At 42.9% G+C, this 20,818-nt stretch overlaps 1 protein-coding gene across 1 annotated transcript; it reads right to left on the bottom strand.

The window, feature by feature from the left end:
- Positions 1-481: 481 nt before the first annotated feature.
- On the bottom strand, positions 482-19,688 carry NUS1 (NUS1 dehydrodolichyl diphosphate synthase subunit). The gene is made up of 5 exons (XM_082277062.1): positions 19,171-19,688; positions 10,462-10,584; positions 5,830-5,982; positions 1,655-1,754; positions 482-945 (listed from the first exon to the last, which is right to left on the bottom strand). The coding sequence occupies exons 1-5, from the start codon at positions 19,550-19,552 to the stop codon at positions 855-857; spliced, it is 849 nt and encodes a 282-aa protein (XP_082133188.1). The 5' UTR covers positions 19,553-19,688; the 3' UTR covers positions 482-854.
- Positions 19,689-20,818: the final 1,130 nt, after the last annotated feature.

A 20,818-nucleotide genomic window follows, 5' to 3' on the forward strand; every position in this document is an offset into this window, starting at 1 on the left:
ATGACACTTAGCCATGGAAGTTGGCCCAGCCCATTTTCAAATCTTTCAGCAAATGATGCCAGAGCCTTATCCTGCTTGTTTGCTTGAGTGAGCATGTTATGGGGAAAACAGGTATACAAACAATACATAGTACTGTTTATCCTTATTCCCAATGGAAAACTGACCTGATGCTGAGAGATGTTGCATTCACTCAGGACTGCAGGAATACTTTCATTCCACCACTTAAAAAAAAAAACCCCACTGGATAGAGCAACACGGATTGCCTAATCCACTTACCACAGAAGCTTCCATCCCTTTTTATGGAATCTTCTCAGTATTTCTAGAACGTGACAGAACGTGACACCTACAGCTGGCTTAGTCATCCCAGCCAAGCTGCAGTCTTTATTTTCAGTTAACAAAACCAACTTCTCTAGAATTCACATATTATATAGTAAATATATCTGAAGATAAACCATTAGCTCTGAAATGCCTGAGCATGAAGAATTAAGAAGAAACAAAGACGGGAGTTCCTTCTTGGTTTTAAGGACCTCCAGGGCACAGAAGTCCTATTTACATTGTCCTGTAGATTTCACAAGACTTAATTCTTGCACATCCATTTTGACACTTGAATGTCAAAGTGAGGCAATTCAGCTTTGTTTTTTAGTAACTGTCTTTTTCAAAGATCAATCTGTGAATTGTCCTCCCCACAGATTCTCAGGCATTCACACAGACTCTCTAGAAAGGTAAGACACTTTATTGAATTTTTTTGATAAATTAAGAAAGGACTATGAACCAGACTTATGGGTCACAGGTGCTTGTAAACAGACATCAATTCCTTCCCACAGAAAGCCTGACTCCATGCACTCAGCCCGAAGTCACTTTCCCCAGCGTTGCTCACAGGCTGCATAGTGATGGAGGGCAGAGAAAAAGTCTTCATAGCTGATGTTTAGGTGGGAAGGCAAAGAACTGAGAAAGCAATTTAGAAACATTAAAATAAGCTTTTATAAACATCACACTATTCATACAGACACTCAGGAACATCACTAAAAGAAAGCTATTGTCTGAGTAACCCTGTGAAGCTGTTCTCAACATAGTTATTGTCACTCATCTCTAGTAACTAAACCAGTCACCCTCTAAAACCAAAGCCTCCCATTAGAGCACACAGGGCCCTTCAAATCAGTGAAAAGCTGGAGCAGCACAGGTGTGCCTACACATTTCAAGGTGCTATAAATGCACTCAGATTTAAGAAGTTCAGCAAATCTGGTCAGTTCAGTTATTGCTAAAATTGACAAGTAATCCATAGGTGTGATCTCCTTATATTATCCCATTTCCCTTGTATCCTAAATTCCTCTGTCAGAAATCTGAAAGCCACAGAAAATCAACACTGATGTAAGGAACACTGTCAAATGGGACTGGACCACAGACTAGGTGGTAACAGAAGTTGTTCCTTAAACCTGAGGCATGAAGCCTGCTGTTGCCTAGTCAAGGCTAAAAAACCAACAGTGAATGTTTTGACAGGTTTCATTTAATAATTTTAAATGCCCTCAAATCAATCTCCGGACACTTGTTCAGCTGGATCTCTTCTTTTGGGCAGTTCCATAAACTACGTCATAAAGACTTGTTTGGCTAGACATTATTATTCCAGTGTGTTTCACAACATTTATAAGCAACTCACATGATTTCTGTCAGTCTGATGTGCCACGGAAGGAATCCTAATGTGCTGTCCACAGGACCAAACTTCAAGACTAAATCAGGATCAGGAAATCCATTTGTACCTGTAATAACAAGTTACATTAGGTTTTATTAACTTCATCAGAGGATTTGTTTTAGTTCTAAACCCTAAGGCATCTGCTTTTTCACTAAATGTTTGGTTTTTTTTTTTAATGAAGGTCCCAAGGACAAGTTAACAATTAAAAGCCCAAGAGGACAGACTGGTCTTGCAACACCTGAATGACCATCAGCAAAAGCAGTCACTGCAGGCCCAGCTGGAGTGTTATTTTTACATCAGGTAGTTTTCAAAGACTTTGGACAGAAGTTACAGGAACAGTTACATTGTTTTGAGTCACAGCAAACCTTAACAATGCTGTTTAATCTGACTTGTTCTAGTTTTGTCTTGGCAAACTCGATTTTAGTAGCACAGAACATGCTGTACCCTGACTCTATCTACTGTAGTCCTTACTTAAACTATGTGGAGCTGCTGTCAAGTAGAGTAAAAGGACTATTAACACCAAAAAAAAAAGCTTAAGGAGGTTTCACTGAAGCACACCTCGGTATTACAGACCATTAAGAAAAAAAACACCCTGTTAGATGACTCGTCTCTTTCTCAGTATGGGACTAAACCAATTTTAGAACCAACTCACTAGGAAATTTCAAGCAGACTGCTGCAGCTGACATCTTTTTGGTTAGATGAGTGAGGAAGAACAGGGCAGTATTTCTTTTTGTGTTACTACGTGGACAACCTGACCCATTGCAGAGCAGAGCTAGATAGTACTGATGAATTTCACTAATAAGAGTGCCTGCACTCTTACTACCCATACCTTTAAACCCTAGGCAGCCATTTCTTTCATGACAGCATGCTATTCATCTTCGGAGGCTGAAGACAATTAGTGACCAAACACCACTGCCTCTGTCTCCCTTCCATATACTTCAGCAATGCCTAAGCTACTCCAGGCTAAAATTGACAGACAGGAAATAGGCTTAGAATGAGCAGTCTAAGTCCAGCTTTCCCTGCTAATTCTAGCATGTTGATTAGAGCAACATGTGAAAACCAGCAGAGCACCCCAAGGGGACCCAAGAAACTAAACTGCTCCTCTTGCACCTACCTAGCTCATCTGAAAAGCATTCCAGCAGTCATAATTCTGTTTTGCTATAATGCTGCAATTAGTCATGATTATTGTAGGCTATTTCTTGTCACCCCTTCCATTACCCACTAACTCTTCAAGTTAAATGCAAGAATGCTTATACTGGGTAATGACTACCTTTAGCAGATAAAGTTTAATACAGCCTACTTGCTCCAAACTTCAGATGTTATTTCTCAATTCTTTCCTCATTTGCTTAAAAAAACCCACCACTAAAAAAACCAGTCAAGAGCCTTTTACAATTTTCAGATTAGTTGTAGAGGAACTTAACTTCAGGAATAACAGAAAAGGAAACTAAGGTCACATTTAGCTCCGCCCAGGTTTTGAAACTGAAGCTAGAGATTTTTCAAAACATTCACATCCTCCCTCCCCACTGAATCATCACAACAGTCATCCTTTTACCAGAGGTAAAGAAGCTATTTTCCCAAGCATGTGCATTTCTAAGGAAGGATGAAGTTTTTAGATAGGAGTATTTTGTGCCACAGTCCAAATCTTATCTCAAAGTCAAGAAAAAAATTGCAAAGCAAAAGCCACTTATGTGTTCAGAAGCTAGCATGTTAGTATGAAAGAGCTTTGCAGGGAAGCAGTGAATACTTAGAAGTGGGACTCTGGAGGAAGTGGACAGCTTTACTCATAGGCTGATTCAATAGCTGAGTACTCCTCAGCTGGTACAGCAGCAGGATCTTCAACACTGCAATGGCTTTTCAAACAGGAAAAGACCTTCAGAGAGCCCAGTTAATGCTAACATTTCCTTCTGGTTCCTATCTGAAGGAAAATGAAAATGCACACTGTAGTATTACTGTCAGAACAGCCTACTAAAAACCACAGTACTGTGCTTTCCACTCTGCATCCATTTCTCTACCTAAATGTATCAGCGCTACAGATAATTTACATGTGGAAGCTCCCTCAGAACTGCTAGAGTTACAGCAGTCAAGTTTAGCACACACAAGATAGAAGGATTTGGGAGCAGACTTTAAAAAACAAAAGAGGCCAAAAGACTTGCACACTCAAAGGATGGGAATCTGGCAACATCCCAACTAGGTAAGGAGTTCTGTGAGGGGAACATGAAGGAATTTTAGACCTGATAACTCTACCCTTCTCTTTTCCACATAGATTTTACAGGGCAACTTGAGTAGCCTTAATTGGTAGTCATGTTCTTTTCTGGAAGGCAGACAGACAGCAAGTAGAGACAATATTAAAATGCAGCTGGCACCTACTTTTCTGAAAACAAGCTGATTAGCTGAGGCATTGCTCAGAAGAAAGTACTCTTACACTGCAGAAAACTCAAGCTGTAAGAATTAAGTGCACGACTGAATTAAGAACAAGAAAAGCCACATGACAAGCTAGAACCATACCATTTTAGGACTAGGCTTCAATAACTGCACCCTAAACATGAACAAAAAGTTTGAAAACTACATTAACAGGTATTTGAATCAAAATGTGAAACCCCAGAGATTTACATAAGGCACTATGAATGCAAACCCTAAAAATAAAACTACTCAAGTATTGCTTTTCAGAACACACTCTCAAATCAGTAATGCACAGATGCTTACATTCAATACTGTTCCATTAAAAATGCACACAAACAAAATTTGCCTACAAGTAAAACATTTCAAAAGCTGCTGCTAAATAAGTCATGAAAGAATACTTCACCTCCAACAATGTCCTAAACATTAAATAAACAAATTAATAAGTAGGACTAGTTACAGATATTAGCCTTAGTTATTAGCCACATACATTAAGTGGCCTGTCTCAAAGTTCATAGTTTTGACAGATTAGATTTCTCTTCCTGTGCTCAGCTAGCATTTAATACTTCAAAAATAAATCTGCTAATTTTAAGACTGGACCTAATACCTTTAATATACCCAGACAGAAGATGCCCAACAAGTTTGAAAAGCTCCAGTTAAACATCACTGGCCAAAATACACACACGGGTAACAATTGTCACCGGTTCTCCATTAGTGACTGTTCTGAAGAAGTGATTGTTAATTTTCTTTAATTGCCTTTGGGGTATAACAGAATAGATGTCCTAAGTTCTTCTTCAGGTGCCTTATTAAATACACTTAATTCCACTACAGGAGGATGCTAACAGGGATGGAATTCAGTTAGAAGTGACCAAACTGCCACGGAAGTCCATCCACAGAACAATTCAGCTGACCACCCACACGAAAAAGAAGAAATCACTCTCTAAAGTCCAACTAATGGGAACCACAGTACAATAAAGTGCCTAAAGGCATCCAAGTTCAAGTGTGCAATCTGAAACCTGAATCCTACCAAGCTAATTACAGCTGCAATTAACATGCACAGATCACCTAGGCAAGCTGAGCAACTCATTATAGCTCCATAGTACCACTGGAAAAGTGGATACTAATTCTAAACTACTTCTCCCAGGTGTGATATTAGGGCAGTCCTGCCCTTTTCATAGCTATTTCATGTAGCCACACATCTCAGTGCAGAGTCAGTAATCTGTATGAATTAGTAACGATGATAACTAAGCTAGTGTGGGTTATACAGCAGCAAGAGAACAGCAAGTGCTCTATCATTTGCACTCAGGGTGGTAGTCAGGCAGCAGGAACAGCTTAAATCGCTGTAACCAGATCTGGAAAAGACTCTGCCCACCCACATTTGCAACCTGCAACTTGTGGGAAGTTAACCTAAGTTAGAATAGCCTAGTTTTAGGTGATCCCAACGGTACTTTTTTTAAAAAGCTCATTGCAGAACATACCAGAGAGGCTGTAAACTCTGAAAAGCCAAAACTCTACAATTTAGCTTAATATTTATGCTAAATAATTTTTTCTGCTTAAAGAAGCAGCTCAAAAGGCAATAAACCAGTAAGAAATTTTTAACAGAAGCCTAAAAGCAATAATCATAACTTACTCTGATAGACTAAGCATCAAGATGCATGCATTCCAAGCTACAAATATACTAGAAACTAAATTGTTATGAATTGAGTACTCTTTCCCCTCCTTCCCACAGACCATATTATACTTACTACTTAATAAGTTGTCTAACATATTCACATCCAGGTCTGAATGTGTTCTTTGCTGCTGTGCTACCAACTGACAGAAGTTCTGAGCAGCTTTGACTATGTCTGCTTTTCCATCTTCCGGAGACAGCACCTTCAATGTAGATTGGCAATTTAAAACTGAAAGTACAAAACATAGTTTAAAAGCAACAGAAACAGAAATTGTTTTGTATGTGCTTTAGACAGTCATAGATACTGTTGAAAGTAACTTGTAGTTTACTTCATATATTACAACTAGCCACAGATATACCTCATCTATCTCTTAGAGAAGTGGGTAAGAGTTTCCTGGATTTGCTGTATTACTAAAACACAAGCTTAAGACAACTACTCAGAGAAGCCTTGTGAGAAGGGGTTTAATTCAGTCTTGAAATGTAGTTTTCCAGGAAATTTGGATTGGTTCTTACACTGTCAGGCGAAGCACTGAGAGGAAAGGTGCTTGGATAGTAACTTAAGTGGTTCAGAGAAAGGAAAGAAAAAACCCCAACAAACTAATTTCTACCCTAGAAGAGGAAGGTGTTTTTAACAGCGACTGTGTACATTCAGGTGACGCAATGATTAAGCTGTGCCAAGATCTCTTTCTCTGTGGGAGTGTAGTTGGCTTCAGACCCTCTGTAGCTTCGGCTCCAGAATCCCAGTGGTCGGCCACGAGTCTCACCAGGCACCTTCTGCCAGAGGCTCCAGGACAGACCATTGTTCCCGGCTGCAGAGTAGAGCACGTTCTTCACCTCTGGTCCTGTCCTGACTGGGCCAAGGGCTACGGCGTGAGCAATTTCCTGTTTGATCTGGGCGAAGGCTTGCTGCTGTTCAGGGCCCCAGTGGAAATCATTCTTCTTGCGGGTAACCAGGTAGAGAGGGCTCATGATCTGGCTGTACTCGGGAATGTGCATCCTCCAGAAACCTATAGCGCCTAGGAAAGCTTGTGTTTCCTTCTTGCTGGTTCGTGGAGACATTGCTGTGATCTTATTGATGACCTCAGTAGGAATCTGATGTCATCCATCTTGCCACTTTACTCCCAGGAACTGGATCTCTTGAGCAGGTCCCTTGGAGGCATGGTACCCCCGAGAGAATAGTCTGACAATGGGACTCATTTCAAGAGCAGCCCTATTAACACCTGGGCCACAGAACATGGCATTGAATGGGTGTACCACATCCCTTACCATGCACCAGCAGCTGGGAAGGTTAAGAGGTGTAATGGACTGCTTAAAACCACCTTGAAGGCACTGGGTGGGGGGACTTTCAAAAACTGGGAGATGCATTTAGCAAGATCCACCTGGTTAGTTAACACCCGAGGCTCCACCAGCCGAGCAGGCCCTGCCCAATCCGAACCCCTACAAACAACAGACGGGGATAAGGTTCCAGTGGTGCACATGAGAGGTATGCTTGGAAAAACTGTTTGGGTTAATTCTGCCTCGAGCAAAGACAAACCCATCCATGGGGCTGTCTTTGCTCAGGGACCAGGTTGCACCTGGTGGGTGATGCAAAGGGATGGAAAGACCCGATGCATACCTCAAGGGGACCTTGTTTTAGGGTGAACTACCCATGGCTCTGTACTTGTGTCAGTATCTGCATGTATATATGTCTATAATTTGGGTGATGCATGTATTTATATGGTTAAAACAGTTAAGTTTCATGTAACATGTTAGTATGGGAAAAATTCGGGGTGGATAATGTTGGGGTTTTAGGAGTTCTCCTGGGGTTTTTTTTTCTGTTAAAGGAGTTTTCCCCACACATGTTGCCAGGGGGACAAATTACTGGGTGCTTAAGGAAAACAAAGGACCTGGCCACAGGTGGAGGGGTGCATCTCTTTCACCTAGGTTTGTGGGCAGTCGGTCCCGGCGTTTGGACGGAGAGGGAGGCTGCTTCTTTGGCTGCCTTCCTTCTACCAGAGAAACCCCGGGGTTCCCAAGCCTGCCCTCCCTGCCCCGCTGGGAGCCGGGCTGCAGCAGCCCTACCCCCGCTGTTGCTCTGAGCCTTCACTACTCTGTAGCCCTGCTCGACCTGCCCGCCCAGACCTCTGGAGGGTTTTCCACCGCTGCTCTGCAGTTTGGATACATCGCGTCTGCCACCCGGGATTTGTGCTTGTCCCTGCCATTCCAGCCTGCTGTTCCCGAGGGTCTGGCCAGACACTGGGATCGGCTGCCCAGGGGTTTGTGAAGCCTTTGTCCCATCCCTTCCCGGGATCCCAGGCCGCCAGTGCCGCGTGTTTCCCGAGCTCGCTCCGGAGCGCCCCCTGCAGCCGCGGGGGAACCATCGCACCTGCCCTGCTCACCGGGAGCCGCCAGCGCCCCTGCCGGCTGCGAGCGGAACTGCACCCGAGGGGAAAGGGCCCGACAGCCGAGAAGGCTGGCACTGGGTTTGTGATTGTTTGCTGTTACTGCCACAGTTATTGGTGTTTGTTTGACTTGTTATACACATATAGATATATAATAGTAAAGAACTGTTATTCCTGTTTCCCACATCTTTGCCTAAAAGCCCCTTGATTTCAAAATTATAATAACTCGGAGGGAAGGGGGTTGCATCTGCCATTCCAAGGGAGACTCCTGCCTTCCTTAGCAGACACCTGTCTTTCAAACCAAGACAGTGTTTGTAACAGCGACTGTGTACATTCAGGTGACACAATGATTAAGCGGGGGGCCTCCCTCAATCTCATCACAGCATCTTGATGCAAGACTTACAATAAGGATCTAAGATTGCTACATTGAAGCTAGGAACAACAGTCCAGAATTCACCAATTCATCTGTAATTATGTCTGTGAATTAAGAGGACATTTCACAACAATAATTATCTTAATGTCTACACTATTGAGACGCAAGAGTCTTCTGACACTATATGACTTGCATCATTGTCAGTTCTGGTAAGGTACCTCAGAGGTAAACTTGCCAAGGAAGCTGAAGGCCACAGATGGTGCACTATAGCTGGCTTGAAGTTAAGTGGGTTAAATACCAAAGTGTCAACACTTTAGACTGATACCAAACTTATGATAGCTATAACCAGATACTTAAAAATAACATTTCTTTAAACTGCAGAACGTGACTGCAAAGGACCACACAGCACAGTCAAGATTACTAAGAACACCTAAAAACCTCTCAGTTCATCTATCCAAAGCCACCATGATGAAAATAACTGTTCCTTGATATTGCTTGATTTGCAAATTTGCATCAAACCTATGTTGAATATTTAACAGTATCCCTAAATGGAATACATGTAATTTTGTTTTTCAGAAGAAGTGAAAAATTGCAGGTAATAGTAAACTACATAGATGTCAGTTTGTTGAGTTGAAAATATGAAGCATCTGATCTGACTGTGAAGCAAAATTCTTCTAATTGAAGAATGAAAAATTTAAAAAGAGAACAGAAAACATCTCTGCTTTTCAGTTTCCAGCACAAAAGGTTCCTGAGATTTAAACACACTCTTTCTATCAGCAAGTCTGAGAAGTCTTTCAGTAGTTTGTTTGGTGTGAACGTAAATATCCCAACTTAGGTAAGTGTAACAAGTATGCTGGAGTTTAAGCCATTAATAGCCTGTCTACCCCATTTTCTGCTGGTTATTTCAACCTTCACAGGAAGAAAAAGAAATAGCATGAAACCTAGGTTCTTCTACATAAATGCTAGCATCTTAGGCTAAGTTGTTCGTAAGGCAAGTTCATGCTACAACAATTAAGTTTACACCAGAAAACTGGCACAAAGGAGTTTGGTATCCTGTCAGCTCTCGCAGGGGAAGCAAAACCTGCAAGCAGCATTTTAAATGCAGCTAAATGTACTATAGCTTGTGCAGTCTTTTTGTAAGTCTTTGAACTATCCTGGTCTTAAAACCTAATGGTTGTTTAGGTATTTTATTATGAGACCTATTTAAATATCTTGAGTTCTAGTTAGGAGAGCTGTATCAGCCCATCCCTTTAAGACAAAGGCCTGATTTAAGTACATGCCTGTGATTTACTTTATTTTGAACACAATTCTAGCATTTGTCTTAGGCAGCAGAAGAGTAAATAAGTACTTATAGCAGATACTACTGTATAAGGAACATCAACCTTGAAACATACTCCTGCTTTCCACACCTATATACATGCAAAAGCTATCACTGCCAAACATTTTTTTTTAACTTGTGTCCTTTACCTTCCTGATGGCACTATACCTTGCTATGACAACCAGCAGTCTTGCTCTTTCCCCTTTTCCTTCCCACTTTGAGGTGTATGTTTGGAAAGATGGACGCACACACATTGTTAACTTGACATCAGTCCCCTTACACTTTAGCGCTTTTTCAACTCTCAGCAAAAGAATTAATTTCATTGAAACAGTGGGGAGTTGAGGTACACTGATGCATTGAAAGGGTCATGCCACAACAGTCAGTCTGAAGGAAAGATCAGGACATCCAATAATGATTACTACAGCAAGGAGAGAGCAATGTTTTCCTGTTAGTTTAGAACAAATAAGCACAGTGGAAGTTTAATACTAGCCCAGGAAGGTTGCATGTTTTCTGATAATAATTTCTTAATGAAGAAAAAGGTCACTGTACATAGGAATATGTTTAAGTAAAAGCAGAGTTATGACTGATATACAGCTATTTAGAGGCATACTAAGCCCCTCTTGTAGTTCATCTTACCTTGACCAGTTTTGTCTTGATTTGCAAATTTCACGGTGTACTTGGAGCAATCTAGTCCCAAGAGCTCTTGCTGCTGTTTTAAAATTTCATCCATCAATCTTGAATTATTCCTCTTGAAAATACCTTTAAAAAAAAAAGTTGCATGTCAGCCAACTCCTAACTGACACTAAGCAGGAAGAAAAAATTAGTCAGTGCCAATTTCAGACTGGAGTTCACAAGTGCGGGTAAGAATTCAAAGCAAGTGCCACTGCACATGACTAATCTGAGTGACCTTGGGAAATCAACTCATGTGCTTTTGTTCTCCTTACACCCAGCCTGACTTAAGTAGCAAGTTGCAATTGCGTAAGGGATAGCTTAAGACTTACTTCATTGTCCTTAGTATGCTAGAAATAGAGAAAGCAATAATCAGCACAGAATGACCAAATCAGATTAACACCAAATTTCTTTAATGCCCATGTTGCTTAAGTCTGCTACAACAGTAAGGCTGCAGGCTAACAAAGCAAGTCACCACTAAATCAGCATTTCAGGTCTCAGTAACTGTCCACTCTTAAGCCATCCAATAACATGGATTTCCCAATAAGAGAATTTCAAAAGCTGTATATTCCAAGGAGTTCATGCAGTCCCTAAGGCCTTTTTACACTTAAATATGTAATGCAGACACATTTTGAATGCAGGAAATTACAAAAGCTTGCTTCAAACATACTTGGGTTCCTGTACTAAAATAAATTGTAGCTTTTGAGAAACATAACTCAATTATTTCAAATTAAAAGCCACAGTAAAAACTAAATGTTATAGTTTAAGTATTTACAATCCAAAAGCCCGGCTAGGCATATTCAATCAGGAACTGGATAACGCTTTTATCACGTGGTGTTCAGAGGTTTTTACTCATCTTCATTCAGAAACCTTACGTCAAACACTTTTGTTGACCAGTCTAAAAAGGCCCACACACTACTCTTACAAGACAATGTAAGACATGCAATCTTATGATCAGTCTTAAGATTCAGCACCACAACCTAATTGTAGGATCTGGAACTGCTACAACAGTTCCCACATTGGCCAAACAGTGTATAAGCACCAGATTAAGACCACAATACACTAGGAGTTAGTTTGCAATATGAAGTGATACAGTGCATTTATTTAATATGCTAGCCTTTAGGCCTAATGAATTAGTATTTTTCTACAGGCTTCACTGGAGGTTTTAATACGTGGCAAAGTATCTATTTTTCCTCTCATCCTGCATACTTCTGGTACAAAAAAAATCCCTATTTCATTACAGAAGTGTTAGTGATGTTTGTAACTGATTTCACATGTTTACAGAAAAGCAAGTTGTGGTAAGGCACAAACCTCTACAGAAAAAAAAGCATGTTAGAATACTTTCACTAAGTTTAAAGTTAAATTGTTGCTCTTTGTGCTCCCGCTTTCTAGTGTATACTTACACACAACAGAAATTGAGAATGCTGCTTTAAATAATACTGTTTGACACAACTCTGCTTGGCTCGGTCTGTTTCATGCTGGGGTTAGCACAGACTGTCTTCCTTACACCCAAGGTCAGCAGAGCAGCCACTGTGATTGCTAATCCTGCACCGTCTTCAAGGAAGTTCTGTACAGGGCTGCATGTGCCTCACCTCTAAGAGTCACCTGACTTCCATACACTTTTAAAGAAATAAAACTATGTTCAATATCCAGACAAACATGTCACATAATTAGGAAAGGCTCCCAATCTGGGAAATCAGCTGCTGCTCTTTGTCCCCTTCCCCACTCAACTTAATGATATCAAATCCTTTCTCACAAGAAGTTTTTGCCGTGTCCTGCCAAAGACTGGAAGAATTCATTTAAGACTCCACACCCCAGCTCTAAAGTAAATTAAGACATTGAGGACAACAGGCAGAAGAACTGACCAAGGTGTTCGCTTCTCAGTAAAAAGAGACATCAGATAATGGACTTGGTCCAGCTCCAAAGTGAAGGCCCTTAACACACTCAACAGGTACAGAAGACTTGCTAAATAAATGTGTTCTTAAGATTTATCTGAGTATCACTCTTCTATTCTGCTCATTTATCTTACCCACCCCCTCAGTTGTTCAAACCTGGTGACTGCATGACTCCTGGAATAGTGGTTTAACAAACAGGAAGCAACTGTAGTTGTACCACGTAGTTGCAGTATGCCTTCCTTGGAAAGGCCTCCACACCTAAATTCCCATTGATCCATCAACCTTGACATATACGCAGTTTTCCTGAAGAGAAGATCCTGAAGCACAGCAGAAGGTAGTAAAAATTCAAACTAAACCAGATTTTAATTAAAAACCAAGAGCATTTGGGAATATTCCTTCAACATTTTGTCTCTCAGTCAGTGCACAAGAGACTTACGAATGCACATCACTGCAAACACAGCCCTGCCAAATGCAATGCTCATAGGCCAAATTCCCATTTGACTTCAAGAATTTTACATGGTTGTGACTGAGCTATATGCTCCTTTCCCTTACAGTATCTCAAAACCCCATTTATCTACAAGGCTCATTTTTTTTTAAACTTTGGAAATGTACACAAGTTAGTTCTGGGAGATGCTGTTGCTTAATTTAAACATGACAAATATAGCAAACAAGTGCATGAGTAGACCAACTCAGTAACAGAATTATAGTGTTCCTAGGCAGTGAAATTTAACTCTTGATTTACTGCTACCCTCCAATTTTGTTCACAGTCCTCCACACAAGCTGAAAGCAAGTCCATAATATGATTTTAACATTACAAAAAAATAATGTTTGACAAAGGGCTACTAAATTTTAGCACTACAACAGCCGTTTGCTGTTATATGAAAAAAAAATTTGGCACTACTCCTGTTTCTAAGATGGAACACAAACATGAAATTGTCACTATTATTTCTCACCACAAGATTTTCTGGTTTTGAAAAGCAGAGACATTGGTTCAGTCAGAACTCTGGAACCTTTACAAATGTGTAAGTTCCTGCAAATGAAGTGTTCTAAGAACTACATGTATTTAAGCACTAAAATTCCCAAAGCAAAACAGTATAAAACTCCTGGTCTTGGTTTGTTTAACTACTGAGAACTTGTGAGCTGTTTTCAGGGATAATACTTGTTTTTACAACACAAGCTGCAAACATGCTGTTGGTCATTTGTTTCTGTTAGAGCTGAGGCAAACCAGAAGCATTTTAGCTTCCCGCAGTAGTCCTCCATTACACAGGTCCTTTCCAGGGCACACACCTTTTGCTCAGATTTACAGCAGGTACAAGCCATGCCCCTTTGCTTGCAACCGTGGTGTTGCAACATTTTAGGGTTAGATACTGACAAATGAAGTTTGTAATTAAGAGGCTGCAAGTTCAGCAGGTGTAAAAGTAGCAAGAATTGTGAAAAGGAAGTAAAAAACTGGCACAGAGAAACACCAGGTGAGGTCAACCATTTGTTTGTCTGACTAGACCACCACAGTCACCACCTGTTAATGCCTTGATGGCATCTCAAAGTTCAACACTCTCAACTGCCCTGCTTTTTAAAGCAGCAGCAACTGGTAAAGCACAGAATAAGAGTTAGCTCTTCCTTGCAAGGGAACACCTTGCCAAAGTGGAGCCTAGTAAAGAACGTATCTCCACATTTCAGTTATTTGCTTTCTCAACTCCTTTACAGCGCTGACAAGGAAAGAGTTATCAAGAGTTATAATTGTTATCAGGTAATAATCTGTTTAAAGCATTAAAGTATTAACATTTTGAGAAATATCAAATTGTAAGCCACTTCAAAGAACACATATGAAAGAAATTGTTTTAATAATTGAACAACTTTTGCCTACATCCTGTTGGATCATGCTGGTTGAAAACGGAGGAAAGCATGGCCATTACACCAGACCTCACAGGATAAGGAAAGTTAGAAAAAAATATCTTGTTTATTCCAAGAGTCTAGGAAAAAAAGTAATTCAAGTTTGAATGTAGCTGAAGTCACTTAAATTTCAGTCAGATAAAGGTCACTTAAGATAGTGCCAACCAAACAAAGAACTTGAGTGAGAACTTAGAACTTCAAAGGTGACCATTCCTCACTCATTTCTTCCTGGAGGGATATTCTGCACTAAGAGAATAGGAGCTCATCAGCAATTTAGATAAAAGATACGTCTTCCATACTTCCCATTCCTTTAAGGAGATAACCTTCTACAGATTAGTGTTATCCCTTTTAATAAATGTGGTCTGAGAACTCCTCTCAACTTAACACCAAAATGCAATTGTTGAATGTGAAATTTCACATGGGTGAAGGTCCACAGCAGGTGCCATGTGATACTGGTATCTCACAAGTGTTCCACTGACATAGAACTGCAACATATTTATCTTGCTCAGTGAAATGAACACGCTGCACACTCAGAAAATTTTATGGATTGATCAAATCAGTTAAACTACCAAACAATCTAGAAGAGACTAGAAGCCTGTGTTTAGGGCTAATGAAATAATTTCTTTTGCATACTGGAGTACTCTACCCTTTCAAAGAATTTCTAAGATAAAACTGGTCAGAAGCAAAGCAGTTCACTGGAAAGCTAAACCCAGGATGAATAAACTCAAGTTTTCAATATAGTCACACTACGGGCTTTAAGAAACCTTCAACCTGAACCGTCTACCTAAGAGTCCAAAGTACCCAAATGCCAAGATTCAGCAAACTCCCAAAAAAGCACTCTAGATTTGTCCCAAACTATATCAGGAAAGCTTCACTTATGGACAGAAGTAACACTCAAGCAAGCTCTCCCAAATGGCAAAACAATTACCAAAAGAAAGTTAAAGTATGTATCACTAGTCAAAAGCTTCCGCTCCTCAGAAGATATTGTAAATGCTATTATATTATTGCATTACCAATGCTTTCTGACTGTAACAAGGCTGCAGTATTTCCTCAGAGATAAGGTCTTGACCAGCATGGCTGGATTTCTACCAAGTAATAGGACAGGCAATACAGAAGGCAACAGAAAAATTCTTGATCAAAAGCCCGAAATTTTAGTTTGCACTATTTAACCCAGGTTTGCACAGTAGCATTAAGTTTATTATGACTTTATCATGCTGCACATCAATGAAAATTGGGAGAAAGGGCTTCCACACACCAGGGGCAGTAAAGCCAGGCCACCCTGGGCCTCCAAACATGCTGAGGCAACAGAGAATGTGTCAGTTCTGAGCCCTGTGCAACTCCAGACAGGTTGCCTTTAAAGTTACTGGTGCAGCTGCTGTAACAAAACAGTGTCAGCTGGAACACACCTACTTACTCTGACTCTGAAGAACACCTACCTGTTCTGACCCTACATGAAATACCTTCTATTTAGCAGTTTTGTAAAAAATATAGTCATACACTCCTATAAACAAATAAACAGCTTATCTAGCACGTCTTTAAAGAACTTCATGCTTCCCTTTCCTCCTACAGAAGGGGCAATTAAGGACATATTTTGAATTTAATCCTTCTGCAGGAAACTGACCCACTGTTTCTTGCAGAGAAGGCAACCATGGAAGACCACACTTGTAAACAAGGTTTCCTGTTGCAAACAAAAGAATCTCAGTACTACAGATATGTAGTGAAGGAAAAGAAACAAATTAACATATACCTCACCACATTTAACACTGATCCAGAGCACTCATAATTGGTTTTCCTTCTCCACACAGCCAGCACCAGTGGGAACTTTGACAAATCAAGTGTTGGTACAATTGTACGAACACAGAACCTTACAGAAGCAGCTCAGCAGTCCAAAAGCACCACTCACCATCTGAGAAGATGAAAACAAGTGCACACTGTAATTAAGGGTCACGCTCTGCTACTGATAACAACAAGCTGTACCTGACTTTATTCACCTTCACTATTATCAGTGTTAGTGCTGAGGGTTCCAGACTCCATCACCACTGAGCACCAGATTTAGCAACAGCTGCAACATCCTACTTAATGACAAGTCTATCTGGAAATGGAAATATGCTCAATCAAGGCACCCCAAGGAACTTAACACCAAAAGGAAGGCAGCATATGTGCTATTACCAGCAGTAAGCATACACTAGAGCTGTATGAATGACTACTTGCTTGCTCTCTGAAGCTGAAGTCAGTTTTAAAAGCTCAGCTGTGCACAAAGCAGTTGTAGCTGCTATCCTGGACAATCCACTGAACACCTGTGAAGAACATGATGTGTAATGGCAGGCTGTTCTCATCAACCCTGAAAGCTTGGCAAAAGCCACAGATTTAAAACATTTCAGTTGCTCTGCCTTCTTCAATTTTGCTCCAACAAATTGGAAATCAAGCTAGCAAATAAACTAACATATTCTGGTATCAGAGGACTAATAGGAGAACTACTGAAAAGTATGTTTTGAAACCATGAGATAATAGCTGTATTTCCAGATCTCAGAGGTAACAGCAAAACCTTTTAACATGTAACTTTAGAATGAAAAATTAAAATCCACATTAATCACACAACCTGCACTCAGTACAACAAAAACAACCAAACTAAAGAAAAAAATTCCCAACACCGAAACAAAAAATAATATCATCCCAACACAGAACAGAAGTGAGCAATTTACACATGTAACTTTAGAATGAATGAAACAATACATGGAAACAGCAGCAAATAACCCAAGATTTTTTTTCTGACCTGCTAGCAACAACAATTGTTCTGCAAGGTAATTTCAGCTCTTCAGGGGACAAAACCTTATAATTTCTGGTCATCTTATTTACAGCCTTGTAATAGTCAGTCTTAAATCTGAATGAATTTCAACACGTGCTGGAGAAGCAGTAGTAGCTTCTCAAAAAATAACATTTCAGACATCGCTACAGCTCTGGCTCCTTCCTGTGAGACAGGAGCTCAGCAACAGTGGCTACCTAAGCATTGGCTGGTGCCTTCTCCCTGCTCAGTGCTGCACAGGGAACAAGATGGAAACCAAGACGACCAAGAAACATGATTCTCAGCTTGATCTGTTCCTCAGTTCAGTTGTCATATATGTAATTTGTGGAGCACAGTGCTGGAATCTAAAAAGGAACTAAGCACATATGTAACACACTAGGCAATACTGCCCATAGCTTATTTAAGGTTTGATACAAGTTAAAAGATCCTGTACAATAAAAATGTCTCTCCAAGTTATGAGGGAAACTCTCTCTCTTCCTTGGTACTAGTGTTTGCTCTGCAGCATTTCACCTGGTTGAATGCTTTCCAAGTTGGGAGTAAAAACTGTCAACATACAAACAACTTTTCAGAAGGTGCTGTTCTCTGTGTGCTTGAGATGTTATGCAAATACTTCTTATCATTCTTTGACTTCCAAATGAGGAAGTGTTCTCCCTCTGAAATACAATATAATCAAGTTCCAAAACAGCCCTGTACAGATGGCCAGTTTAAACTTCTAGGTGACTAGTATTAAGCCCAGTTTCTTATAATGATCTTAGAGAATTTAGTGAAAGTGAAGTCTTTTGAGTCTTTTATCACATAGGAAGGATCAACCATGAAACAGAACTATAAATAGCAATGGTTTAAAACAAAGTGAACAATTTTTAAAAATCACCAATGCCTATGCTCAAGGAAAGGCCTGCATACCTCATATGCCTTTGCACACTTGATGACAAAAGACTTCACCTACTTATGTGGGATGCACTGCTGAACATTTCCTGAAAGAGCACTAAAAGACAGCTGTACCTCTAACCTGGCATTAAGTTTACAGAGTTCACCTAACTTGCATGACACCTCTAAACAGCCATTGGAAGTGGCTCAAAACAAGTTAAATCCCGGTGTCCAACAGTCTCACCCCTGACAGATCTCAAGAGCACAGGGATCTTCAGCATGAAGTTTTTTTCCTCTGCAGAAGACAGAAACAGGATACAGTCCACCTCATGTATTGTTAGCCCTTCTGAGTTGACAGCTTGTCCAATACAAGTTAGAGATCACCTCTCAATAGCTGGACAGAAAGCTTCACCTAAGAATATCTTGAATATGCTAGTTTTAGCTCCCCACTAGGAAGGGAGAGGTATGAGGAAGATAGACTTGTCCCATGATTTCCTCACAGTATGTGAAATCCAAACTCTGAGCTTATCCTTATGATAATAGGTGACATGGAATCAACATATCTGCAAGAGCCAGAGTCCAATGGTCTTACACCTGAGACCTAGTAATAAACAAAATCACACAGTAGATATGAAAAAACAGAGCTTTCAGAAGCACAGGCTCAGAGTTAACTCAAATGCCAAGCAGCACCAAATGCAGACCACATAATTTAATTTTACAATACAGACAGCACACAGGACATACATGCTTACGTTTAACTATTTGTCCATCCTGTTTCTTCACATAAGAGTGCTTGAAAAGAGATGGCTACTTTCATTCATCCACTTCTCGAGATTCAGACCTAGCTCATGAACAGCACTCGTAAGAGCAGGTAGCCTAGCGCTCTTCCCTACTAACAGTCCGTGCCCTGCACTTTCAGATGCCAGCAGTTCCTGTCAGCCCAGGGCTGAGGACAAGGCTCTAGAAAACAGGCAGGACCGCATCTGCCCGACACAGGAGCTAGGCCAGAAGAGCACTGGGGCCATTCCCCAGGCTCCCCGGGGCCAACTCTGCAGCGGCCAAACAGCTGCAGGGGATGGAAAAGGAGCTGCCAGCAGAGAGGCTGGCACCGGACTCGGGAAGACCCCAGGACAGGGCGGCCCCCCGGCTCCACGCCAGGAGGGGCTCCCAGGGCGGGCACCGCCCGGGGCCGGGACTTGGGGCACGCCGGCCACTGCTCACCGTTATGGTCGTAGACGCTGACGTAGGAGATGCCCACGGCCATGCACCACACGACCAGGCTGGCCATGTCCGCGTAGCTCGGCTCCTCCTCGGTCACCACCAGCCCCACGTGCACCGGCAGCTTCCGCAGGGCGCGCCCGTCCGCGCGCCACCGCTGCCGTCCGCGCGCCGCCCCGCCGTGCGCGGGTCCCCGCCGCCGCCAGGCCGCGCGCGCCTCGCGGAACCCGAGCGCGCGGGCGGCGGGCGCCAGAAGCGCGCAAGAGGTGGCGGCGGCGGCGGCCGCGCGGCCGCGCAAGCACGCGAGAAGCGCGCGCTGCAGACAGAGCAAGGCGCGCACCAGCGCGTGCAGCGCGCGCCACGCCAGGCCGCCCGCCCCGCTCATGGGACCGACCGACAGGAGCGCGCGGGGGAGCCTCAGCCGCTGCGCGCCGCCCGTCTCGCCATCCCCTCACGGAGCCCGCGTCCCCCGACCGGCAACCGCCAGCGCCGCCATCTTCCCGCCGCCCCGCCTGATCTTTCACCTCTCAACCCGCCACACGCGAGCCGCTCGTTGGCCGCCGCGCGGGCTGACGTCGCTTCCGCCCGAGGAGCGCGAATGACGTGGCCTGTAGGGAACGGGAGGGCGGGGCCAGGGCAGGAGGCGGGGCTGGGAACGGCCGGGTCGGGCCGGCCCTGCGGGAGGGGCGGGGTCAGGGCGGGGCCGCTCCCCCTGGCGGCTGCTGCTGGCGACGGCCCCGCAGTGCCGGGGGCGGGAGGGAAGGCGCCGGGGCGGGGCCGGGGGCGGGAGGGAAGGCGCCAGGGCGGGGTCGGGGGCGGGGCGTGACCTCTCCCCGCTCGTGGCTGTGTGGCTCCGGGGCTCCTGACCTCTGCCCGCAAGGCTGCTGAATCTGCGGGCTGTTTCAGGGACCGATCTCCAAGACTCTCCCTCTGTCCCATCCCAGCCTTGGTCTTCCTAGCGTCGGCAGCGCCTTGTTCACGCTGGTGTAGGAAGCAGGGGTGGGGGGAGGAAGCATCTGAATGCCACAGAAGCAGCCGGGCCTCACGCGTGTTTTTCCTGAACTTGAGGTTGCACCCTCAGAGCGCGCTGCAAATGCTCACCGGGCGGTTCCCCAGAGCGGGCTCGGGAAACGGGGGTAGTGCAGCCCCGGAACCGCGCCGAGACACCGAGGCCTCGGGGCTGCACACCCCGATTTACAGTCTCCCACAAAAGCTGCGGCTCCCAGGCTTTTCCTTCCTTGGCTTGTAGCGGCCCACAGGTCCGAAGATGGAAACACCGCTGCAGGTGAAAGATTAAGTAAGAGCTAATGCCTGCCCGATGCTGTCAGACTGACGGGTGGACTGAGATGCCACGGAGATGTTTAAAGCACTATATTAAAAGAATCTGCCAATATAAAATTGAATGAAGAATTCTGTATCACGAAAATATTTCTCTTGCTCAGAAAATAACTACTTCCCAGGCTTCTAATACAGACCAGCATTAGCCAGCAGAAATAACACAGTCGAACTGCAAGGAAGGCTTGTGCTGTTTCATAAATATCTAAATCTTTAGCTACCAAAGATTTGGGTGACTGACCATAGAATCATAGAATCATTAAGGTTGGAAACGACCTCTAAGATCATCAGCTCCCACTGTTAACCCAGCACTGCC

This window comes from Coloeus monedula, assembly GCF_965178545.1.
Source record: "Coloeus monedula genome assembly, chromosome: 2".
NCBI classification, from domain to species: Eukaryota; Metazoa; Chordata; class Aves; order Passeriformes; family Corvidae; genus Coloeus; species Coloeus monedula.

Coding starts and splice junctions, on each gene's coding strand:
- NUS1 (XM_082277062.1), bottom strand. CDS start 19,552: ATGAGCGGGGCGGGCGGCCTGGCGTGGCGCGCGCTGCACGCGCTGGTG. Junction 10,585..19,170: donor CAGCGTCTACGACCATAACG/GTGAGCAGTGGC, acceptor TTTTTTTTAAAG/GTATTTTCAAGAGGAATAAT. Junction 5,983..10,461: donor TCAAGACAAAACTGGTCAAG/GTAAGATGAACT, acceptor TTGTACTTTCAG/TTTTAAATTGCCAATCTACA.